Here is a 21,504-nt window from a genome sequence, read left to right as displayed (position 1 = left end):
GTCCATGTAATTATTTCGGGTAGAGCTAGCCATGTGGGTGGCCGGGTGCCGGGACGCAGCCCGCCGCTCCTATTACTACACACACACACACACACACACACACACACACACACACACACCAGATATCAAAAGAGAGGCCATCCCATCATGGTGTTAGGTGACCATCACTTTATGTGGTCCAGGTGAGGGAGTGACATCCATTCCTCAGTTGGCCTGTTGTGTTTGATAAGTTCTTGGGAGTGGATTCCCTTATCTGATTTGAGTACACCCCTGTGCCCTTATGGTCTTAATTCACCCTCTAAAATTTATAGCATGGCTCCTTCTTTCCACCCAGGAACAATCACTTATCCGTCTGCATTGTGTGATTGGTGCCAGGCAGACAGGGTTGTTTAGGGATAACAGTCAGCCTTCTCCCTCAAAGCAAAGCCAAGAGCTTTTTATCAAATGTAGTCTCCTAGAGCAAAGCACAGCCTCCAGAGCCTGTTTTATACGATATGGAGCAAGTAGAGTAGGGAACAGTCTGATTTCAACCCTCAGTCAGATTCCCCAGAGAAGTGGTAAGCAAAGCTTGAAGACCAAGACCAGAAGAACAAGGAAGTCTGGGATGCATGAATGAGGATGATGCCTCAGTAACACCGTCACAAGTGTGTCTTTGAGCAAACTGCTTAACATTCCTCAGTTGCTGTGTCTATAATACTATCAACTACATAGCCTTGTATATATTAATATACATGCATATATATGTATGTATATATGGGTGTGTGTGCATGCATTGTGTATATCTGTGTGTATGTATGTATGTGGGTGTATACTTTCCACAGTAGTCTATGTAGATCCCTTACAGTTTGGAAAAAATCAACTTCTCAAGCAAGAGTAACTTTTACACATATTTCCACCTTCATGAAAGCAGCTGCTATCCATGGAGCAGCATAGCTTTGATCAGTGTTTAATGTTGCGTTTCCAAAACACAGAGGCTCCATTTCCAAAGTCATAAATGTCGCCCAATAGCTTCTCTCTTATCCATATTTTGTGGTAGGTACACCAATTCTATAGTTATCCAAAACATGACAAACCTATTTCTTTCATTTTTATTGTTTCCTGAATGGGTTAGAATTAAACGTTTTACATCCAGATTCTGAGGACCATCAGAATTGGGTGGAGAGGAGAGGAAAGACCCATGGAAAGCCTGGCCTGGAGCCAGGTGCACAGGGTGGGCAGTCAGACGGCCTTGGTTGTTGAAGGAGGCCTCTTTGCCACTTGTTCATTTCCTGACTGCACAGACCCCCAAAATAATCACACAGAAGCTGTATTAATGAAATCACTGCTTGGCCCACTAGCTCTAGCTTCTTATCCACTAACTCTTACATCTGAATTTAACCCATTTCTATTCATCTATGTATCGCCATGTGGCAGTGGCTTATTAGCAAAGTTTCATTGTCTGTGTCCGTCAGGGCCCACATGGCTTCTCTCTGACTCCTCCTTCTTTCTCCCAGAATTCTGTTTAGTTTCCCCCTCCTACCTCTATTCCCCTATAGCTCTGCTATAGGCCCAGAGTAGTTCTTTATTCATTAATGGTAATCACAGCATATAGCAGGAAATCCCACATCCCTTGGTTCTGATGCAGCCTCCATTCCAGACTCCACAAGTAAAGTTACCTAACAGGAAACATGTGGTTGGGTGATGTCATCACCAGGCTAGCGGCAGATTCAGCATCAACTCTATGCTATGGTGTTTGTTACCCTCACTGTGGCCACAGTTCTGATGCAGTTTAGCAAGTTTCTCCTTTAGACACACGTAATGCTGATATGACTATTGCCCTTTCCCATAGCTGCCTGCTTGCTGGAAACCTCCTTCCAGTGTCTCATTAGCATCCCGCCTCTCCCGACTCTCAGAAATAGATAGCTGTGTCTTTTCTCTCTGTCTTTCCCAATGCAGTGTCACGTGTCCGCGTCAGGTGGGATGGACACAATCTCTCTTCTAGTTTGCTCTCTGTGCTGCTTGTCTGTCTGTGATTCTACCACGAGTCGGTCAGTCAATTAGTTCACCTTTATGAAGCATAATTTTTGGTATTACCAGGTTAGATGGGCACAGTGATGATCAATGCCTGTAATGAGATACGAGTTATGGCTCAGGCCCATGACCTTGAGCTAAACATGCACATAAATGTGTTTACCATCTTTATTAAGTGGTATCCTTAAGCTGGGAATGCTCAGGAATGTGGTTTTATATATGAATGTGTATGTATGTATGTATGTATGTATGTATGTATGTATGCATGCATGTGCTTTCCAGGTCACATTTTTTTTCTGCTTCTTTTGTTGAAGAAGGATATCAATATTACCTGCTGTGGTTAATAAGACATTCTCTCTTTTACTCCTGGCTCAATGTGCTAGCATTACATCTTCCAAGGTGAGAGCCTGTTGCACTTGACTTCACTTCTACAACTTATACTCTGGTTGTGGCTTATATCCAAGCTGTCTTAAGCTAGAATCTGGAGTCTCCACCACACCAAATGCCCTTCTGACCTCATATCTTCTTATAGTGGTTTCACAGGACCCTTCGCTATACACTTTGCCTCTCAGTGTCTTTATCAGGACCAGGCCTGTGCTGAAATCACCTGCGCAGTGTCCATGTCTGTGACAGTCCCACCAAGACTGTTTAGTTGTCACCTGTAATGGAGGCATAGTGATCACACATGTTGAGGAGTGCTATGTATTTTTTCAAAATATCTAGATACTGTATAATGGTCCAATCAAGTGACTTAGCTGATCAGCCATCTCACATGCTTATCATTTCTTCAGAGTTTGGGATATTCATTATGTAAATTCAAACTACTTCCAACCTATTGTGTATTAGTGTCTCACTGGCACATATTCCTACTATCTAAGTGTTTGCCTATTGATCAGTTATTCCCTGTTAGCTCATCTGGCAACCAGGAGTCTCCTCTCTATAGTTAAGATGTCAGCCTTTGGTAGTTGCCATGGATGAGTGGAACAATGTAGAATTTTCCTTCTCTGTGCTGGCTTGTTGAATATCCACCACAATCCATGCTGATGAAAAATGTCAGGTTTTTTTTTTTATCATCTTATAGCTGGATAGCATTTCATGAAGTCTCTAACCCACATTTTCTTCACCCAATCAACATACAGTTACACTGCTTAAAAGACCATCAAAAACAACAAACAAAAAACTCACTGAATTTGGACTTTATCTGGGAAAAAGTCTTCTGTCTGTACTTGTCACAATCAGACTTATTTAAAGTTAGCATTAGCCTATGTTCCTGTAAATTCCTGCAAGGCAGTGAGTTTCTTAAACATGCTTACATTGATACAAAACCTCTGTTTTTAATCATATTAGATCCCTGCCTTTTTGGTCCTTCAAATATTTTCAAGAAATTTGTGACTTTTTTTTCTTCTGACCATCCAGATTTTAATTGTACCCTCTTTTTTTCCACGGAAAAAAGTTTTCACTGGCTAAGATTTTAAGAGTGTATTGCCAGTTTCAGACTTGTATTAGCTAGTCACTGGGCAGGATTTTCTTTTGTATTATGAAATCTTTCCAAATCCTTGAATATTTACAGTATTTGTAAGGTAATGTTGAAGAGGCATTAACATTTGGTTTATGTTTGAAGTGGGCCTCTGAATCACTAAATAAATATTCTCTGTCTCAGCAAAAGAGCTAATAAAGAGAGAATCCATTAAAAACTTTTGTCAAGTTCTAAAACTATAGGCAGCTTAGAATAAGAAATGAAGAATTGCATAGAGCACCAGTATAGCTCAGGAACTGAAGAAAAAGACCAAAGGGGGAACAAAAAGGAACCTTGAAGTCTTATTAACAGCACACAAGTTTTAAGGAGGTATAGTCAAATCTTCATTTGCAATATATTAAACAATCAATGCAGGTGTGTCTTTTCAACTGCATTGTAAGTAAATTAATTTAATGTAATTTAATTTAATGCTGATGTAATACACAGAGTGTGGCCCATTAGACAATGAATTTGTCACCTGAGAAGTTTGGCTAAAAAATAAGGCTTCTTATTCCAGTAAGAACCAAGTTCAGGATTGCCAGGAACAAACTTGGCGGTCAGTGCAGACAGTATACAAAATCCAGGAAACGTCTACGGGATGTATCTGGCCCATTAGTTCAGGGACAGGCGAAGCCTGGCACACACACCTCGCAGCACAGGTGACTGGAAAGAGAAAACTTTTCTCTTGGGTGAGAGAGGAAGCACAGCCATTCGCAAAGTGATCTGTAAACATGTTTGTTTTTTAATCTGCACTGCCATTGTCACAGGCTGCTTGATCTTCCTGCTTTGGGTTAATATGGAAGTCAATTACAGCTTCATCTGTGTAGAATTAACTTTGGGGAGCACACACCGGGGATTTGTCTGTCTTCACTATTTAGATATACGCCATAAAAGTGCGCGTGGAGCATGGAGCGGAGTGCAAGCACTGCAGACAGCAGACTTTCAGACGAATTGTAAAATCATTTCAAACTGGCTAAGCTCTCGCTAAATGTTAACTACTCGTTTCTTCTTTTTTTTTTTTTTTCTGGGCATGGGGGACCTGGGGGGCTCTCTGGGTCTCACTAGGTGGCAGTGCACGATTACATGTGCAAAGGCCATGGCACCAGCTCCAGTGTCTCCAGCTGTGACCCCCACCCTCAGGATGAAATTTCTGCATCGGCAGTTGGTCCAGGAGGGGTTACTTCCCACATTTCCGTATTCACTGTTTATCCCAGTGGGTTTCAAGAGTTGTATCGCCATTTTCTCAGGCTCCCAGATGGCGCCATTATTGAGGTATGTATGGAATGGAAAAGTTTGGAGGTAAATGTTCTGCATGCTGTAGTTCGTTGTTGTTATATGCATGCATGCTTAAATGTGTGTGATTTACACTTGATGCCAAGCACGTCGGCATCCCTGGGAACGTAGGTGGTAGCTATTATCTGCAATACTGCATGTAACTGTTTTGAAACTGTATTTTAGTTTTTGCCTACATGGGCTATAAAGGAAATGAAAGTTTCTGTTTGTATTGGGGGAGATAGACCAGGAAAAAGCAAACAGAATAATTCAGAATTCTACCTGTAACTTTTTTAGTTAGGTAGTACTTACAAACATTAGTAGGTTCAGTCAAAGAGATGCTAATGTTTCATTTCTCTCTAACAAAAGATTATAAAAATCCAGAGATGCACCCCATTACTAAATCTTTAAGAATATTTTGAAAACATCATCTGGGAAAGATCTTAAAGTAACGTTTTCTCCTGAAAATGTGTTTTTCAGAAGGCTGATTTTGAATTTATAAACTCAAGTTGTATCAGAGTCATAGGATCCAAACTTAACAGTGGGTTGAATTCTGGGGCTACACTGCTTTTCATTGGGGAGCCTGAGGGGGTGTCAGGACGAAAATGAAGGCTAAGAAGGAAAACGCCTGTAGCGACACACCCTGTGTGTCACGGAACCGTGCCACAGAAGTGGCTGACTAAAACTGACAAATCTGTCTGTCCCACCACCTTCGAATCTGGCTGACACAGTTTTTGTTGTGAAACTGATGAAAAAAAAAATGATCAATAAAGCAAAAAAAAGAAAAAAAAAGAAAAACCTTTCACTCTATCTTGGAAAAAATTTCGAGTTGTTCAGAGCCCAGTCTTGTAGATAGGAGCCAGTATAATTCGAATCCCACAGGCACATTCCTGAGAGGCGAACAACAAATCTCTCCAAACAACCAACTCTCCTCCCTTCCTCACCATGACTTAAGAGAAGGTAGTGGGTGTGCGTCAGTGAGACAGTAGGTGAACCTGAGAGCTGGTGCTCTTTGTCCCCGAGCTGGTGTCTACTGTCCCAATGTGATTTTAGAGAGTCTGGTCCCCGTTGTTTTTGCACGATCCTTTGTGACTTCTGAGACATTTACCATAGAAGCCTTTGTTTTTTGTTTTTTTAATAGAATAAACTGATACGGCTTTACTTTTTAAATTTGTCAATGTATCTGTAATTATGCACTTGCTACGTGCTCCGAAATAGCATGAGCTGAGAGGGTGCTGAGGTAGTCTTTCTTCTCTAACATGGTATATTTCTCCTGGTGCCTGGGTGGAAAGTCAGGAGGGAGATGTCCTGGCCTCCTGAGTACAGCCACCACCAGAGTTCTTCTGTTTCCTCTCTCGTGCTTCTGCTCCATAACCTTGGCTGAGTCATTTCTCACTACTCTCTGCCTATTTCCTGATCTGGAAAACTGGGTTATGCATACTTATGCTACCTGGCTCATGGGGATTTGGGGTAGATTAATGAGATATCATCTGCAAGGCACTTTTAGTTCTTTTTCAAGAGGTACGATAAGGATTGAAAAGCGTTATGGATCTTGTACAATGAAATGCATTCAACCTATAAACATTCTTACAAACATTGATAATTTTCCACTAAAAATAGCCTGACCAAGCTTCAGGAAGGACTGAGTGGTCTGGAGGGAGATGCTAGAGCCGCCTGCCTCTTCCTCTTTGTTTTCATCATCTGCCTATTACAGCAGGGAGTGATGGACAGGCAACTGGGCAATTGCTGGTTCTTTTGCACAAATTAAATCCCAGCAATATCACCCCCCCACACAGACAAACACATTGTTTATTTGGGTCATAGAATATGCAGTGGGTCTTGGCCTCTCTTAGGTGTGTATGTGATCTATTCATGCAGACTTTACTTCCTCTGAGTCCCAAGACTTTGATTTCACAAAGAAATGTCCTCCTTGTATTGCTTTTTCTAATACTTCCAATGAGTGTTGGATTTTCTTCTTTATTGTCTCCATACTTCCTCCTGGGATAAGTTAGGTAATAGAATCCTGGAGCAAATTGAGGAGTAAGCATGCTTGTTTGCAGCACCTGCTTCACATTCACCACCTTCTCAAGCCCTTTACCTCTCTCTGGCCTCACGGGGCACTGCCAGGTTCTATTTAGAACCCTTCCTTCCTTCTCTCCCTCCTTCCTTTCCTTCTCTCCCTCCTCCTCCTTCATTCTATCTCCCTCCTCTCTCTTTCCTTCCCTGACTCCCCTCTCTCTTCATTCCTGCCTGTTTTATACGCCCTAACTTCCTCTATGCCTTCCAAACTGGGGATCAAATCCTGCTAGAAATAGGCTAGCCTACAGCTCCAGCACTGCTCGGTTTGCTATTGATCTTGGGGGCCATAACGCCTGAAACTGGAAGAGATTTGAACCTGCTCTTCTGAATTCTTAATGAGAAACTTAATTCATGTCTCTTTCATGATAGAAAGAAAATTTAAGCATCAACAAACAGGAAGACAGGTAGATTACATTTCAGGCTTAGAGAAAGGTCTTTTGAACTTACTATGTGTCTTGGGTATTTTTTTCCCCCATGGATATCAGGTCCCTTGGAACTTGAATTATAGCAGTTGTGTGCTGCCATGTGGGTGGTGGGAATTGAACCTTCATTCACTCTGGGAAATCAGTCAGTGCTCGTAACCACTGAGCCATCTCTCTAGTCCGTGTCTTGAGTTTTTGAAGTGGTGGTTCCTAAACTTCCAGAGACATGTCTTGACTTGGAGTCTCTGTTTTAGATACTGAATTGGTACTCTAGGAATTCTGTCAAGTCTGAATTCCTGGATTCTAAGCTATGCTACCGATGGGCATTTTCTATACCATGGGGTCTTTATCACTACAGCCTTTAGGGGATCCTGAGCCTACACAGATTATAGACCTATTTGCAGATGAAGGTAGACTCAGGCCACACTCTGGTCAGATATTTCTGAAACATTCCACAGAACCTGAGACTAATTCATTTACAAAATAGATTATGACGTTTAATTCAAAATGAAAATAGATGAATTTGGATCCTACCCTGCAACTTGAACTTTACCCTTAATGGTTTTATGGTGGATTTGAGTATTAGTGGAACTTTAAATCTTGCTAAGTACAGGCCAGACATTAATCTTTTCCCATTAAAAAATATTCCAATTAAACCTTTTGGCCTTTTGGCCTAGAAATGATAATTTTCAAGTCTCTTTTTACGTGGTAAAGTGTGCTTTTTGAAAAGAACCATTTTTGCACAAACGAGGTCAGAATTCATGAGTATGGACTTTCTCCTGTGTGTAGCATTTTTCACACAGGCTTGTGGGATGATACAGTTCTTTGGCTGGCCTCTGTGTTTTGTTTTGTATGTCCTCCAGTCTGGAGCAGTGGCTAGGTCCTCCAAGCAACACTCTTCTCTCTACGCGATTTTTACCAACCTGTCTGGATTCGTGAATTTTACTGGGTTTCTACTGAGAAAATGTTTTATCTCTTTGTTCTGTAGGTAGTGTGATCTTCAGATAGTGTTTGCACAAAGTTACTGTAAAGTTTTTTAGTACTGCAAAACCTAGAAACCCAGGCAAGCCTGGTGGAGATTCATCAAGTTACAAATAAGCTTCCTGTTCCCAGGGTAGCAGTCGCAATTAAGAAAGTCCTTGGAGCATTTGTTGGGGTGGAATGGGAAAATGGATTTTTGTCATTAGAGGCAGTGTCGCCTGGTGGTCTGAGTTGAGAACTGGGGAGCCAGGAACTCGGCGATCTAAGGAGGCCCAGCTCAGCCCTCCTGGAGGCTTCCGGCAAGCAGCATAGGCCTCAGGAGGCCAACCTCACCTACTTTGAATCTCCCATCTGAAGAGCTCCTTACCCAGGGCCAGGGGATACGCAGCAGGAAGCCCGATTCCTTGCCTGCAAAATGAGAATATTAATACTTGCCTAAATAACAGATTAACCAATTAGTATTAGCGTTCTGCTGATAGAAAACAGCAGGAGAAGGAAGGAGGAGAAAAAAAAACCAAAATCAATTTTATTTTAAGATGGGTTTTTACTCAGTTTTGGGTGTTTTGACCAGCAGGAAACCCAAGACCCACAGTGCAAAGAGCAATGAACAGAGAGGGCCCGAGCAGAGGGCCCAGGAGAGGGGTAACCTGCACTGAAGGTGTTGGAAGCTTGGAGTTTGGTGGATGAGTTTCTGTGAACCCAGTGAACTGCAGAGTGAAACTTCATCCAAATCATCGGGAGTTTTTCCAGTCTAAAATGTATGGTTTAAATTTCTTCCAGATACAATCATCCAGATCAATTGGCATTTCTCATGTCTATATTCTTTATCAATTTGCTTTATGTGTGTGTGTGTGTGTGTGTGTGTGAGAGAGAGAGAGAGAGAGAGAGAGAGAGAGAGAGAGAGAGAGAGAAAATGATAATAATGAGATGTTGGTATTTTGCATTTTCAGGAAAATTACCTCATTAGCTTCTCCTTTTGTTGAAAGACATTGCAAGGGGAGGAGAAAAAAAAAGGCTGCTCTTGTGTTTCCTATTCTGCATAGTTTTAGGTGGCCCTGAAGATTACTGTATTACAATAAACTCGCGCAAAAGTAGAAAAAGGAAGCATTTTTCCATTGCTCAAATTTAAAGCCTTTGACCTTTTGTGTGCAATACCTGTCCAGGAAGACACAGCCTGTCCCTTGAGTACATGCTTACATATGCTGCACTACCCACAATACACGCTAAAAGAAACACTTGGCAGCAGACGGTAGTGGTTTTGTGTGAGCTGGTGCTACAAATGTCATCTATACTAATGTCTTGTATTTCTGGATTTCAGACTCAAACTTAGAGACTGCAATTTCTATTGATTTTTAAAAATAAGATCCTGAAAGTATTTTGCGTCTTCCTTTCATTAAGACAGATATCTACTTTCAAGAAGCTGTGAAGGGTTTTCATTCTGGTCTATTGAAAACTTAAACACCATTATAAACTTTATCTTAAGAGATAGCCTAGAAAAACAAAGTAGAATGCAAGCATCAGGTAAATATTATAATATCCTTCTCACAAGATGTCTGGATGGGCCTGAGTGAAAAGACTCAGGCAGATGTACTTACTAATTAGTTAGCTAGCTATTAATTTAACTCTCCTCAAATAGTGCCTGGGGAACAAATGATACCTGTATATACCTATCAAAATAGTGTTTTTATTTTTCCCCAATAATTAGGCCAGCACAACTTCCTGTGAAATGGTTAGTCTTTCACAAGACCAGACAAGATAGCTCTGACTTGTGCTCTGTTAAGCTTTTCATGTGTAATTTTTTTAATGTGTGTTGGTGACACCAAAAATACTATGCAGGTTTATTTTTGAGCAAGTTTTAAAGGAACCGATTACCCTCTAGACACTTTTTAGTGAATGCAATCATTTACTTTAAAAAAAAAACTACTCTACTTGTAATGTAAAAATACTCCTATGGCCAGACTGTCTTTACAGCAGCTATGCTCTCCTGAAAAAAGTCTGAGAATTATTTTGATCCCATTTGTTGCATGTGGACTTGTGATGGTCAGAATGATCTTTAAAATCCTACAGATTTTTCATGGATACCATTATGAAAATTCTAGAATATAGCTCACAATCCTGTATTTAGTGTCTCTGCTTTGTTGGTTCTCATATTTTGGGGCAATCAGTCATCAGTAATTCCTCTAAGATGTAAACTCTATATTTTTAATTTATAAATATGAGTAAAATAGGTGAAACTTTCTAAAAATATTTTGTACCCAATGGGATTTTTTTTTGTATTTCCACATCATCAGAACTTACAAAAGCTATAGAAGATAATTATTCTACCATTATATTCATGTCAACTAAAATGATGTATGCTTATTTTATTGGATGAGAAAACTTATCTGGATTCTTGATCATAAGAATCATTTAAAAGGTAAATTAAAACTGTTTTTGAAACAGCTCAAACATTAACATTAATATATGAATTAAAATATGTGATTCGATGTTTAATATGAACATTGTACAAATGGGGAGTTAACTCTGTTGTACATAATTTGAAAATATTAAATGTTTTAAGTTGATTAAAGCACATCTTTTTTTAAATTCTATGATTTTTTCCTACCTTGAACTGCGTCTCAGAAAAGATATTCAGGCTAATGAAAAGAAAAATAGGGTGCACTTCTCTTGATTTATTAATTGTAATTTATTATAGCACTAGAGAAATGTTTGTGATTTAATATTGTAAGTACATTTCAAATCCATACGTAAAAAAAGTCACTGTTTGAAATGAGTGTTTTCAGAATGTGTGATTTTGTCTCACTTCACTTGACAAAGTTGCCTGAGACTAATTTCTGAAAGCATCCAAAGATTCACTCATGAAGAAAGGCAAAAAGACAGTAGTCACAAACATAATTATATCTTCTTACATTTGCATGCAGAGACGAAATTCAAGATTTAGATGCATTTTATTGTGTCGCTATTAGACTAAAAGCCAGCTACACACGTTTCTCTTTAAGGATTAATACATATTAGTTTCTTGATTTTCACCGACAGATTCTTCCCTAATTTTCTGAAATAACTATTTAATGACAATATAAAACGTAAAAAGCCTTCTTTAGAAAATAAAATCACAGTTCCTTTGCCTCAGTTAGTTTTACGAACATACCCTCTGAATTATATTTAGTATTACTTATGGTTCCCAAACACTGTTATAAAATCATATAAGTTTATTTTATGTGCAAAATCACAGACGGTATGCCGAGTGACACTGAAGAGGAATGAAATAGTAACTGCGGCTCGTTTTCTGAAGCAATCTTGACACTAACGCTGAATTACAACATGGGAACATCCAGCAGTTTTACCTTTATGAGAAAAGGCTTTTTACATATTTAACATAATCACCAGGAAAATAAACTAGAATTATGTAGAAAGATATGTACAGTGGAACCAAGGGGCATTTATATTCCCCTGTAGAATACTTACAGTGATTTTATTGCCAGTTTGTGTCATTTTCTAAAGGATTTAAATACAGCCAGTAAACAAACTAGCCTTTAGATTTAAAGCGACAGCCGCTCGTTCAGAAGCAATATTCAGATATTTAATCTTAAGGACCCTGAATATTTTCCAACCAAGGAGAGTGTACTTTTACAAAAATGAAAAGACTGCGTACCTTGGCTTCTAGTTTCCGCAGCTGTGCTGGCTGGCAGAACCACCGCTTCCACCGGCAACCACAGCTAACCCCAGAATGTGAGTAGCAAGCGTGGACCCTTTGCTTAGTCACGTGAGGAAATGTCACAGGAGTGATTTACTCTGCCGGAATGCAAACCTCATTCTAAAATGATGCTGGTGCTACCTGTAACTTTGAGAGTGCCACATTGTATCCAGTTCTCTTTCTGAGGTCGATGATTTCACCTAAGTTGAATACGTTCCTTGCCCTCTCTGTGAACTACTGTGCTGAACACAGCTGCTGAACTCCATCTTCCAGAACCATCACTGCTTCATCTGGGCCTTCAGACATTGTTGTCTTTCTACCCACAGTGAACTGGGTTTGTAAAAACATAAGTCCTATATTCACTGGGATAAGGAACTTGAAATTTGTGTTCAGAATACCTTTTTATTTCTCGAGTCTTCTGTCAAGCCTATGAGTATAATGATCTCTGAAGTTTTACCAGTATCATTTATTTTGGCAGTTGAGTGTAGTTCGCCGTAAGTACTCTGTCATAAGAAACATCAACTTTGTTTTTCTATTTCAAACTTGGGGATACATCTCCTACTCTAGCAAGCAATTAACTAACTCTCTCCATGCGTCTTCACTAGTCAGCAGTGCCTTAAGACGCACAGACACTTCTTTCCACCAAGGAGGTCCAGTCCTGCTTTGAGCACACAACAGAAGGAAGCTTGGGCAGGGTGGACTGTCATCATGTTCCCATTGGACAACAATTCTGCGTGTTCCCAAGGGCCCTGCCTCTTCCCCAGACACTGTCTAATAGTGATAAGGAGGTATCACTGATTGGATTTGATTAGTTCCCAATCATAAACATTAAATCTAGACTGGAGATCTTAAGTCAGGGTTTCTGAGATCTTAGCCTCTGTCATATCGTAGGTTGGAATGGGGTTTCCTCTTAAAAAGTTGATTCTGACAAATTGTGCAATTATTTTGTGGTTGTTACTTTTATAGATGAGTAGAATTTAGGGTTCAAGTTTCTGTTATTATCACTAGCAACCCATATTACTTATAAAAGGTAAATCCTGGAAATAGATTTACTGGATCAAAGAATATGAAAATAAAATGCATCAATGTGTATGTGTGTGATGTGTATCCACCTATATGCATGCCTACCCACCAGACATATGAGCTCACAAATAACCACAGTTGCAGTGAAGGAAATGACCACCCAGCACTTTGGTCTTTTTTTTTTTCCTTCACAGCTGCAGAAACTATACTTTCTGTAACTCAATCAGATTGCACTGTTTGAAACACAAAGCATCATGGTATAACGGTCCATCACCCAACCTCCTTTGCCTTTAGAAGATGATACCTTATTTGATACAGCTTTTTTTCCTCCTATTTTTGAAAGTAATATCTTTAATATGTTTGTTTTCTAGAGACCTTTCTTCCTATTTGTCTACAGAATTCAGAAAAGAATGCATATAACTACAGCATTTGTAGCTATTTTTTTTTTGGCCAGGACAATCATTTGAAATAAATAACTATATATTGAAATAAATAACTAGATTGATACGAATTAAAAATAGCCCAAGATCTCTCCGTGATCACATTGCAGCTAATGGAAGCAAAGCCTTGTCAGACTGAGTTAGTTCTGCAATGATGACAAAGTGTTTCTTTAGGTAGTTACATTTTTATTCCCTCTTCCTTAAACCTGGCAGCTAAAATTATGTGCATTAATTAGATGCATTTCACATGCGCATCTATAGCACTTTAAAAAAGTGTATCTGATACTTTTTTGGCAACTGTAACAAGGGAAATCAGAGTGTTTGTAACTGTGGGAGCCAATTAGGAGGATGTGAGCAACTCAGAAGTCTACAGTTGTTGGTTGATGACCCTAAGTAGGAATTGTCCTGATAGGAACTAGGGTTCTTAAACCTCAACAAACAATACCCCCACCTTCTTGTCTTCCTAAGCCAAGCATCTGTGTCTCTCTAAGGAATCATATAGACTTTTTACGGAGCCATCTCATCTCCTTCTTTCCTAGAATATAAATCAATGGTTGATGTTATTGTTTTAACTCTAAATCTCAATAGCAAATAGTGATTGCAAATGACAGGAGACTTAGGAAGAAGTCACCCTGTCATTTAGGAGCTCATAAGTCTGGTGATGACTGACTGCCATTCACTTCATTGTTTGTAATGAATGTTTCAGAGTTCTTAGCAGAATTAGCAGATGGCTCACTTAGAAATATTTTGAGGTATGTGGGGAAAGCTCCAGAAGTATAATTGTGGTTCATACTTTTAGACAGTCCAGATGAAAACAAAAAGAGAAGCAATCTCCACAACTGCTGTGATATCTACAATGTTTCCCAGCACAATTTAGTGTTGACATATCATTTGCAAAGACAGGAATGCATATAAAAGACAATAAACGCAAGAGACTGGCAACCAAGGTTCCTAGGAAACTATGCTCCACACTTCTGCTAAAATTCTGCAAAGCTGACAGACTACATCAAAAGCCAGGATTGTGGAGAACTGAAATATTGCAGATTGAGAAGCAAATTCTCTTCGGCTAGCTTTAGTCCTGTTAAAGCCAACACTCACAGTCTTCTCTGTGTCTGGCCTAGTATCCATCCAACTATAAGGAAAACTTTGAAATTCATTCACTAAGGAAAGAGACCCTTCGCTTCCACCAAGCCCAAAGCTAAGGCTGTCATTAGATAGCATCTGAGACCTAAATCACAGAGTCTCTGCTTTGTTGTAGCCTGCCTATCTGACCTTCCCAACAATGTGTTTGGAAAAAGATTTTATTCCTCATTTTTTCTCTCTCTGTCTCTGTCTCTCTCTCTCCTATAGAAACTTCACAAAACTGTTTTCTTGTCAGGTCTTTGGTCCATGTCTGTGTTACTCACAATCCTCACTCGTATTTTGCTTAAGAATAACCAGTCTTCACTGGGGAGGGTGGAGCTGTGGATGAAGGGGTTGTTGCACAAGAACAAAGACCAGAGTTTGGGTCCTCAACACCCACATAAAAGGCAATCTGTCTGTAGTCCCAGCACCTGGGATACAAAGACAGGGGCTCCCTGAAGCCAGCTGACTAGCTAGACTAGCCAGCTTAACAAGCTTCAGGCTTAAGTGAGAGACCCTGCTTCAATATATAAGAAAGGAGACCAGAGATGACATCTGACCTCAACTCTAGCCTCCACACATATGTGCCCACATACATGCATACCCCTCACGCATGTGCACATGTAACTTAAAGTTAACTGTCCTTTACTCTCTTTGAAGTGAGCGTTGGATTTTATACCACAGGATAAGAATACAGAGAGAAAGTGCAAGCAAAGAGTTTAACTTCAGGTGGCTATAGGAAACTTAGACTCTTAGTAAGCAGGGCAAAAGAGATTACCTGGAATAGGAAAATTATAGAATGGGCCAAGTATCCAATCTATATGTCCTTAATCATGAGGAGTATTTATTAATTCAATAAAAGCGGAGCTGCCATGGCTTTTTGATAAAATGGCTGAATTTAGATGCTGAAATCAAATCTCTTCTTTTTTTTTAACCTGTTCTGTCTGAAAACGTTTTCTACATGTGGTATGTCATCTCATCCTTTCTCCTTCCTAACGCTGACTTTCTTGGAAGCCAGGTTTCTCTTCCTAGTATTTCAACACCACTGCCCCCTTTGCCTACCCTGGAAAGTGGCACTATGACTGGCTTGCTGCATGATTTATGAGCTTATTAGAGGATGGAAGAAGTTATTACCAAGAAAGAAAATGGTTCCTGCTACCAGAGAAGAACGTGTCTGAAAGTGGGTGCCCTCTTTGCTATCCAGAGAAGTTAATTAATTTGCCAATTTTATCTGTAGAAGTGACTCCATTCCTTGCTGCTGTAGGGAAATGCAAACCTTTGGCATAATTCTTGAAAGTACAAGATACATTCAAAGGATAAGGTGTGAATGAAGTCAGTGACATTGGTGATTATGATAGTCCAGGAATAAACCCAAATCGCATAAATAGGAGTTCTGCTGCAGTATCAGTCAGTCTGTGTCGGTGTGAGCTCCTCCAGGCACAAAACTTTTTTTCCAACAGGAGCATTAAATTCTGTTCCCTAGACAGATTTTGTCTTCTCGAGATTCCAACAAGCAACTGCTGATTTTTAAAAGTATTTCTGATTTAGTTTCCCTGATGCCTGTTCTCACTGTATAGCCAAGGTTCTCCTGCAGCTCCCATTCTCCTGGTCTTGAGCACTTGACTACAGGCATATGCCATAAGACCCGTGTTTAGAAAAGGCCAAAATGGGAGCTTAGTCTTGGTTTTATGTGTGTGCATGCATGTGTGTGCACCATGTGCATGCAGTACCCATGGATGCCAGAAGAAGTCATCAGATCTCCTGGATTGTAGTCACAGTTGTAAGCTACCCTGCCATCATATGTGGATGCTGGGAAGTGAACCTGGGTTCTCTGAAAAATCAAGTGTCCTTAACCATTGAGCTAATCCTCTAGATCTCAAGACTTGTTTTTGATGTATATAGTTATGGTGTCATAAGATTAGAAAATTCACTCTCTATATGTATTTTGCTTGCTTCATGTTTACTCTGTATTCTTTGTAGGGTCTTTATAAGGTGTAGTAAAGGTAGAAATGACTGGACTAGGAAGCCTAAATCATAAGCTTCCGGTTAGGACAATAGTGTCCAAGAAAGGTTGTATAAATTACAGTTTCCCTTCCTCTATGGGATAATTGAAGAAAAAGATAACACCATTTGAACATTTTATTGAAATATTTGCTCATATTATCACCACTCTATAGGTGTTTGGTGACGTCAGTGCCTTGAAGTTTGTCCCCAGCAAAGTAATCATGGCTATTGAGGATGACATAAGGCAAATGGACACCGTGCAGAGAGAAACCTTGGCTAATGTTCAAAAGAAACGAGATGGCTCCACGGAAATCAAAGGTATTTTTCTCTGTTGATTGAGCATTGGATCAACATTATCTGTGATTACACTCGCCCAGAAGGAACCCCAAATATCAAGTTCTTCTGATCTCCCCAATTTCCCAACAAGAGGATAAAGTTCAGCTTTCTCTTCCAATCCAGTACCTTATGTAAGAGTAGGTCATGGATGTTGGTTGCTGACATAGACCAAGGTGTTGGGCTTTGGACTTTGCAGAGAGATGGGATGGCCCTGACAGCATACTTGGAAAATGGGTTTTATTTTTCTTGTTTCCACTTGTTTGTTTTTCATATGGAGGAAATAAGAGAAGTGTCTCTTATTATTATTAGAAGTGTCATTAATTATGATGATTAAGTGAGCCTAAAAATTTCCTCTTCCTTTTATTATCTGAAATTTTTCACACGTTCTTTTTCTGTGAAAGGAACTTTAAGTGGGGAGAGGAAAACTAAAATATCAACAACAAATATTTCAAGTCACACCAATGAGTAGATTTGAAGAGTTTATATTTTGTCTTCTAGGATAACAGCAACTATGTTGCTGGGTGACTTGGAATTGAGATTTTTATATCTACTTCAACTCTCAAAATCGATCAGACAGCATCCTTGCTTTTTTTTTTTTCCCCTTGTACAATTTATTTTCTTTCTACTTTGTCCCTTTCTGGCCTTCTATTTCAATAGCAGGTTTGGACTGGGGGTTTATTACCTGACCAGCTAACATACATTCATACCTCTGTCACTGTATCTCAACTATATAGGAACTAGTAATTATTCTCAAAACTGCACAGAATAAATACACATTTAGTAATAATTTAAATCTGCTCTTCATAAGTAAGTGGAATCTTCTCGCAGGTCCTTAAATGCCCCTGCCACTGACTTTCTCATTCTCCTTTGCTCTATCTCCTGGTGGCTCTGACGACCAGATGTCCATGCCCGCTGTCACAGCTGTGTATACAGACCACAAACTTTTTCTTTTTCCATTAGCCCATGAGCTACCCCAGACAGAGAACTTCTTCAAATGTTTCTGTCTATTAGCAGAGATTCGAACAGGGTGAGGGTGAAATACAGAGACTCAATAGAGATTGGAGGTGGGTGGTCCTTGGACTTCCCACAGGTCAGCTTGCTCTTCAAGCTGATGAGGGAGGGGGACTTGATCGGGGGAGGGGGAGGGAAATGGGAGGTGGTGGCGGGGAGGAGGCAGAAATCTTTAATAAATTAATAAATTAAAAAAAATAGAGATTGGCCATTTGAAAGAGGTGTGAGGGAGAGAATATGGTGAGGTTAGAGCCAGGTCTTTACTGTTTGTGCAGAAGGTGAGACAATCCCCTAAATAACCTTGGTATATTAAAACAAATTACATGATTAATGTGCATCTGAAGAAGATAATATGAACAGAAAAACATTCATGTGCAAGTAGATGCATATTTGCCTCTCCAGCTGTATTTCATTTAATTATCAGGTCAAAGTGATGATCAAGTTCAGCTGAAAAGATGCCGTGGCATCTTTACACTTAGCACCCACCGAAGTAAGTGCGTTAATAGGCTGCTGGCCTGACACTTCTGCTTGCCTGGTCTTACTAAACCTCAAACCCAGTGAGGGCAGGAACCATTCTCTGCTCTATTTGTTTTTACATTGGGTTGTTAGCAATGCATCTTCATGATCTATGAGACACTGATGTGAATGAATAGAAGATGTCAAGCAGACTATCGACAATTATTTTTTCCTTTTCTTGTTTCCTTCAGGAGATCATTGGCCCAAGTGGAAGGAGGAGAGCAATTAAATAGCACACTTTTGGTCTCCTGAGGGACACCCAGGGACTCACTATTTCGTACTCTGCCGCATCTCCGAATACATCATTGCAAGGCGTGACTTTAGTGATTTTCACGTGGTAGTTTGTAGAGCGTTTACTTCTGTTGTTTCTTTATATTTTCTTCCCTTGCCTACATGCATGTTACGGAACAGTCAGGATTAGATAAAAGGTTCATCATTTGTTTGATTCGTTTGACTGTTTAAAGCGTTGTTGATGCTGAGCTCATGTAGGTGTGTGGCAGGCAAAGATTCCTCTTTTTGTTTAAAAGAACCTTGCTGATGCTCATGTGCACTATGTCATCTACTACAGTAATAAAGGAAGAGTCTCATACTGCCTCTGTCCGTGCTAAGTACTGTATTTACATGGGTTTTTAAAGGATTGATTTAGTTTTTACTTTTCAGGGATGTTCATGATTGGCCTGATTCTCAAGGAAAACAGGGCGGGGGCAGGGCAGAGGCACTGTCTCCAAATGCCTCCATCGTTTGCGGTCCTTTATACTTAATATTCTGTATTTGCAGATGTTTTGCAGAGCGGAGCTCTATCATGGCAGGCATAGTGCCCCTAGGAAAGAGTACATGTTTATATACAGTTCAAAGGACTATTTCAAAATTAAAGATAGGTTTCTAGGGGACTATATATCTGTAAATTGAGTCATCAAGGTTTTTTTTTCCTTTAGCCCATTGAGGATAATTTATGATGCTAATAATTAATTTTTCAAGACTGTATTAGTAAAATTGTATCTATAAGCTATGCATATATTTTCTGTGGTTTCATTAGAATCTCTCTTTCTTAGCGCCACATGCTAGTTGCCATGTTATTTAGTTTGATCTTTTTTGTCACATTCCTCATCGTAAAACAATTAGAGACTGTAAATGAGAAAATTCTTTCATTGGCTCACTTTTACTAGGCCGATATGTTCTTGATGCTTGAGTAGACTATTTCGACCCTAGTTCTGAAAAGGAATGAAAATATATTTCAGAAGGAGTTAAAATTTTAGTGCTAGCTGTAAATTTAAAAGTGAAAAATTTTATATGCCCTTTGTATTGAATTCAGTAATGATAGATAAATTGCACAAAGTGTCCTTTTAGGAAGAGGATGAAAAATGAGTGATTTTCTTCCTTCAGTTAAATACGGAGCCAAGTGGTACACACAGCATTAAAATCAACTCACTTTCCACTTCAGTGATCACAGTGTGAACACTTGCTATCGGAAGCTGTGTTTCCACTCTTTCTCGATCCTCAGTTTTATTAAATCAGTCGAGTGATAGTGGCTGGATAAAAAGAAGGAATGGCTTTGATGCCTCTGTGGCATTTCTGTTTTGTAGTGATACTTCGCTTGTGTTTGAACAAATAAAGCTTGCCTGAAGATCAGAGTGCAGAGCTAAATCACTAGTTAGCCATAGAGGCCAGGCTGTGGTGGTGCACACCTTTAATCCCAGCACTTGGGAGTCACATGCCTTTAATCCCAGGACTAGAGAAGAAAAGACAGGAAGGAATATGGCTGGGCAGGGAGAGGAATATAGGTGGGAGGAGACAGGAGAGAGAGAGATGGATGCAGTCTGAGGTCTCGCAGAGACAGCATTCATTCTGAGGATTTGTAGAGACAGCATCTCCCATTCGGTATGAGGTAGAGGTAAGAGCTAGTGGCTGGCTGTTCTGCTTCTCTGAATTTCAGGCAAACTTTATTTGATAGATTATAAACAAAATATTACCACACTGTTTCATGATGCCTTCCAAATGTCATTTCCTATAACAGACAATAAGGGTTCTCCCACTTGGATGTTCTCTGCTGTAGACGCTTCTGGGAAGCATGGCCCATTCTATGACATGGCTTCCAGCTGATTGGCTTACTTAACTTTAAATACTTTAGGAGGTAGGAAATGTTCCAATGAGAACTTTTACAAATTTTTTCCGATGGTCTGAAATGACATCAGGCATACCTTGTGAGAACAGCCGATGCCACAGTGGAGATCTGTGGCAATGGGGAGACCATAACTCAGTAGCTACTGACTCAGTGACATGAAGCAGGCTCGTTTTTTGTTTGCTTAATCTAAATTCTTCACCTTTGAGATAGTATAGTTCACACTAATTTCCCTTTCTGTGACAAACATGGAGTCAGCAAAGGGGACAGGTGCACACAGTGCTGAAGAAGGTGACATTGGCTACTGATATACAGTGAGCAGAATACTTTATTAAAAAGGTGAAAATTATCTTGTAACCAATGCCCTCGATCTTATATAATAAAGTCACAGTTAGCCTATTTGTCTTTTGTTTTGCTTTATGAAAATAAATCTTTGTTCATTGATCAGTAAAAACTTTGACCATATTCTATCTTGCCAAATTATATCAAGATTACTAATTGTTTAACTTTAATAGATGGTTGTAGAGCTTATCAATCTTATCTTAACATGACATCTTAAATTGGTATTCATTTCTCCTGCTATTTTTAAACACTGCTTTTCTTATACAACAAGTACATTTAGACTATCTCTCTACCCCCTTAGCAAATGGCGTGCTTCTCTTGATAGTCTGATTATGTTCACGCTTGTGCCAGATACCTTCAGTTCGTGCAGCTCACTGATAAATCAGGGATATCTGATCACTAAATGAATGGCACTAAGAATGATTTTCTGGCAACATCGGGGAAAGGATAAAGACAGGATTGAGCACACCAGGAAGATGAATATTGGACCTAGTTATGCGTCTAAAGGATCATTATACACTTTCCTACTTTTTAGTATCTTTATAACTTTCATGCTAGTCTGAAGTGTTTATCTAATTATTCTTTATCGACAAAAAATTGGGAGTCAGATATTTGGT

The 21,504-nt window shown here is 39.6% G+C and overlaps 1 protein-coding gene across 1 annotated transcript in view; it reads left to right on the top strand.

Annotated features, from left to right (window-relative positions):
• Ofcc1 (orofacial cleft 1 candidate 1) overlaps positions 1-18,655 on the top strand; it is a gene marked incomplete at its 5' end in the record, with an annotated part of 272,407 nt that extends 253,752 nt beyond the window's left edge. The window contains 3 exons of the mRNA XM_026782925.1: positions 4,592-4,798; positions 16,737-16,881; positions 18,618-18,655. Coding sequence (XP_026638726.1) covers positions 4,592-4,798; positions 16,737-16,881; positions 18,618-18,655 — 390 coding nt within the window. The remainder of the gene's footprint in view (positions 1-4,591; positions 4,799-16,736; positions 16,882-18,617) is intronic.
• Between the last annotated feature and the right edge of the window lie 2,849 nt (positions 18,656-21,504).

Source organism: Microtus ochrogaster, chromosome 16 (assembly GCF_000317375.1).
Source record: "Microtus ochrogaster isolate Prairie Vole_2 chromosome 16, MicOch1.0, whole genome shotgun sequence".
Lineage (NCBI taxonomy): Eukaryota > Metazoa > Chordata > Mammalia > Rodentia > Cricetidae > Microtus > Microtus ochrogaster.
The sequence above is the reverse complement of the archived record's forward strand: the minus strand, read 5'-3'. Positions and strand labels throughout refer to the sequence as shown.